The 3,918-nt window shown below is 30.9% G+C and overlaps 2 protein-coding genes across 4 annotated transcripts in view; both read left to right on the forward strand.

Annotated features, from left to right (window-relative positions):
- The window catches only part of LOC145318866 (uncharacterized), a 33,990-nt gene extending 30,200 nt beyond the window's left edge, over positions 1-3,790 (forward strand). For both annotated transcript variants that reach the window (XM_080160530.1, XM_080160529.1), the window contains exons 5-6: positions 2,878-2,941; positions 3,204-3,790. In XM_080160530.1, the coding sequence (XP_080016656.1) occupies positions 2,878-2,941; positions 3,204-3,257 (118 nt within the window). In that variant the 3' untranslated portion in view covers positions 3,258-3,790. The remainder of the gene's footprint in view (positions 1-2,877; positions 2,942-3,203) is intronic.
- The window catches only part of fid (class I SAM-dependent methyltransferase fire dancer), a 158,456-nt gene that overhangs the window by 8,357 nt on the left and 146,181 nt on the right, over positions 1-3,918 (forward strand). The gene's annotated exons all lie outside the window — the stretch shown is intronic.

Consider the following 3,918-nt stretch of genomic DNA (forward strand, 5'->3'; position numbering starts at 1 on the left):
AATATGGTATCCCTTTACAGTGAAGTTTTAAACTATTTTGGAGGAGGTTACCTCCAATCTCCCAAAGGTGTTCTCCCTTCCCCCCTTAAGTTTTTTATATTAGGAATTTTTAAAATTTAAAGTGTATTGTCGACTCCACCCCTCCCTCAATAAGACCCAGAGACCTCTAGGGGATTAGCTGATAGTCAAATATAATGTGTCTTATTTTCAAATATTATATGTAAGTAAAATTTTAATTGACAATGGTTCCTAGGACTAGTGAAAAGTTCCCAGTTAAAGATATAAAAACATTGCATTACTTTGTATCATAAAATTTCTATCGCTGTACCACAATTGTCCTTGTTTTTTTTTCATGCACTCTTTACTTTTTCCTTTCTTTTTATTTGTTATTCTTTATTTCAATTTTGTTAAATATACTAGAAGCAATGTACAATATGGTAAATAAGAATGGATTTAATAAAAGGAGCATAAACAAAAAAGGTTTTTTATTATTCATAGGACATTTCAGGTTTCTAAAAATCTTTTAAGATAGATTTTATTAATATTCTAGTTGCTACTTTTAAGAGCAGAAGCGGGAGACCTTGCTCGGGAAGGTGGAGGGGACCTACCCCTAATTGACTGGACAACAATTTAGTTAAATTAAGAACAAATATACTTTAAAAACACTAATTGAATTTTAACAATTTTAAAACGACAAGATTCTGAAAGTAATTCATAAGCAAATTTTGAGTAGCTTTAATTCAATTTTTTTCGCAAATTTAATTTTTGTGATGCATAAAATCATATGCATGCCACTTTTATTTAATTCAATAAAAGAGAACAAAAAACATATTTAGGTAGCGCAGCTACTTTATAACTAAAGTTAAATTTCAGGTTGTTTATTAAGCAAAATATCACACACTGAAAGCAGGCACTTATTTTCTATTTCCTATTTTCCTATATTTTAATTTGAAACTAACGTTTATAACTAGAAGCCTTTAGGAGCACTTTAATGAAGACGGAATTGGGGAAATCGACATGTAGTTTACAGTGCAGCCCCAAATTTTCTTTTCCATGTTTTTTTATAAGATTTTTTACTTTCTTAGCCCATGAATGAAGTCTTTGATGTTCAGTAAGTAAAGAAGAACAGGATAGAGAGAGTTAATCTAAAATATTAATATTTATTTATGGCATCGTATTATAGACAGCTTTCCGCGGTCATAAAAACAAAAAGCTTTACTAGCTACTAGCTCCGAGGGTCTGAAGCCCCGGGCAATTTTTTTTATTTTATTGTTTGTTGGAGGTTTTTTACAATACGATAAGATGCATATTTTTTGGCGTTGCTACAAAAGACCTACTCTACAAAAGACCAACGCCTACAAAAGACCTACACTACAAAAGACTAACGCCTACAAAAGACCTACTCTACAAAAAATCGTAATGCTAGAAGGTCATGGCCGCAGAGCTCGGCCCCCTGGCCTGCCTAGCCGCGGGCGCTCGGCCCCCATGCCTATAACCTAACCTAACCTAACCTAACTTATATGTAATAATGTATGATTGTTTATCGTACACTAACTTAATTATATTTTAGAATTTCGTTGATTTACAAAACGTGGTTGGTAGATTTTTTTCAAATTTTAATATTTTTTTTTTACAATATTTAGGTAAGGTTAGGTTAGGTTATAGGCAAGGGGGCCGAGCGCTGCGGCCATGTATTGATTATGTATTCCTTTATTAATAAATTTGATGTTTATATAACAATATATATTCGTAGGTCATTTGTAGAGTAGGTCTTATGTAGGGGTAGGTATTTTGTAGAGTAGGTCTTATGTAGGGGTATGTCTTTTGTAGAGTAGACCTTTTGTAGGGGTGGGTCTTTTGTAGCAACGCCTATTTTATTAATATCACTCGAAACTGGATTTATTCCAGCAGATATTAATCGGTCTCGAAGCCATAATAAAAATACTGTTACAGATATAAGTATATTGATTAAGTTTCCATCAAAATTAAGATTCATGTAATATTAATCATGATATTGTATTAGTAAAAAGGCTATAGTGGTTTCTTAGATAGACCAAATACATGCAGACAGACATTAATACAGACGAACATCCGTCTACTTAACTACATATATATTGGATAAAAAGATTATCTTTTATGTTTTTAGTTTTCTTAATTCTTTTCTCTGTCCTGAAAATTAAATAAACTAAAATGTTTTCTTTTAATAACAAGCTTCTACTCAATTTTTCTTGCTTGACTGTCAACTGTACAAAAAAAGCTAGTGGTCTAAAAACGTCGAAATTTTCTTGTGTTTTTTAAGGTCTTAGAAAAGTCATTTTGATTCAAATTATGAATTAAACATATTGCATGTAATGTTAAGTTTTCTGAATATAAATGTATATATTATTTAAAACTTTGAATTTTAATGTAAAATGTCAACCTTATACGGGCGAGACTGCTGCCCATAACATTTTAGCCCCAGGTCTAACAACCAAGGGTAACTAAGGATCGAAGCCAAACTTTACTTTTTTGTCGAAACATCTGGTTAAGGAACATCCAAGAGACAATTGATTCTTTGATTGCACGATCTTTGTCTGGAAGTCCTAACTTTGATGTGCATGGTAACGAGTTGCGCCTGTATTTAGGCCAAGTCAATCCTTCTACTTTAACGATTAATGTCACATGTCTGACATAGCAGCAGTAGGAAGTTACAGATATTGTCCCAGTGCTGCAAGAAAGAGCTAATGAAAAGGAAATTGTAGGGATGTTAAATCATGATTGAAACACACACAATTCAAGATTCAACAAGATAAATTATAAATATTTCATTTGTAATAAATATTATGCTAAGTAAGATTTTATTTGTTACTGTAAATTTTAATTCTTTCTATTTTTCAGAGAGCCAAAGAAGCGTGCTTTGTGGCTCAAGATCTGGTTCAAAACTGTTGAGGAAGTAGAGGAGGTAGGCAAACATATAAACAGACATACAGACCGACCAACATTTAGAGAAACAGATATATAGATAGTGGGCAACTAAATGCTCTTGAAATACAGAAAAACAGGCAGACAAAAAGACAGACAGAAAAACAACAAGACATAAATACAACAGAAAAACAACTAGAGAAAGAAAGACAGAAAGATAACAGAAGTACAACAGAAAGATAGACAGACAAACTGAGAAAGATCTATAAGTTTTAATGAAAATTAATCTTGTTCTTTTATAGGCAAACCCCTGGGCACTGGCTTTTGACGAAACTGAGGAACTCTTAGTGGTTTGACGAGCAGCTAAACGATTACAAGAGTTAATTGACTTCGATAAATGCAATACTAACACATACACTTTTATTTGTAAACTAAACATTTCTTTGTACATAATTATTTCTTTTTATTTAAGTAAAATCAAGAAAGCATAAAACCAAATAACAGCGGCTTTTCTGACTTAAATCTCTACTATTTAAATGTGATTTTATTTTGGGAACTATATTTCTTTCAAAAGTTGGATGTATATTTTATAATTCAACTTAATTTAACGTCTGCTTATCTTACTGGTGACATGTTGTAAAATTTTGGATCTCCATATTGGTAGATTTTTGAGCAAGTTTTTATTTGCTTTTCGTAGATTTTTTAGCTACTTAAAAAACAACTTAACTTTTCTGTGGCAGTATTTTTAATTCGAAATTAAAATTTTCGGGTTTTATTTGTGAATATTTATAAATATTAATCTCTAAACTATAATAATATTATAACTATTATATGTATTTTATTTAATCATATTTATGTTTAGCATTATTTAATAAAATATATAATGGTATTTAATCTAATTAATTGTGCAAACATTTTTTAATTAGGTAATGTCCAAAAGTCTGTTAAAAACACTCTGTTCATTGAAAATGTTGTATGGAGATTTATGTGGCGATGAGGTATACATTTGGTCTAAAA

The sequence above is a fragment of the Acartia tonsa genome, chromosome 5, assembly GCF_053477335.1.
Source record: "Acartia tonsa isolate MP-2025a chromosome 5, ASM5347733v1, whole genome shotgun sequence".
Taxonomy (NCBI): domain Eukaryota; kingdom Metazoa; phylum Arthropoda; class Copepoda; order Calanoida; family Acartiidae; genus Acartia; species Acartia tonsa.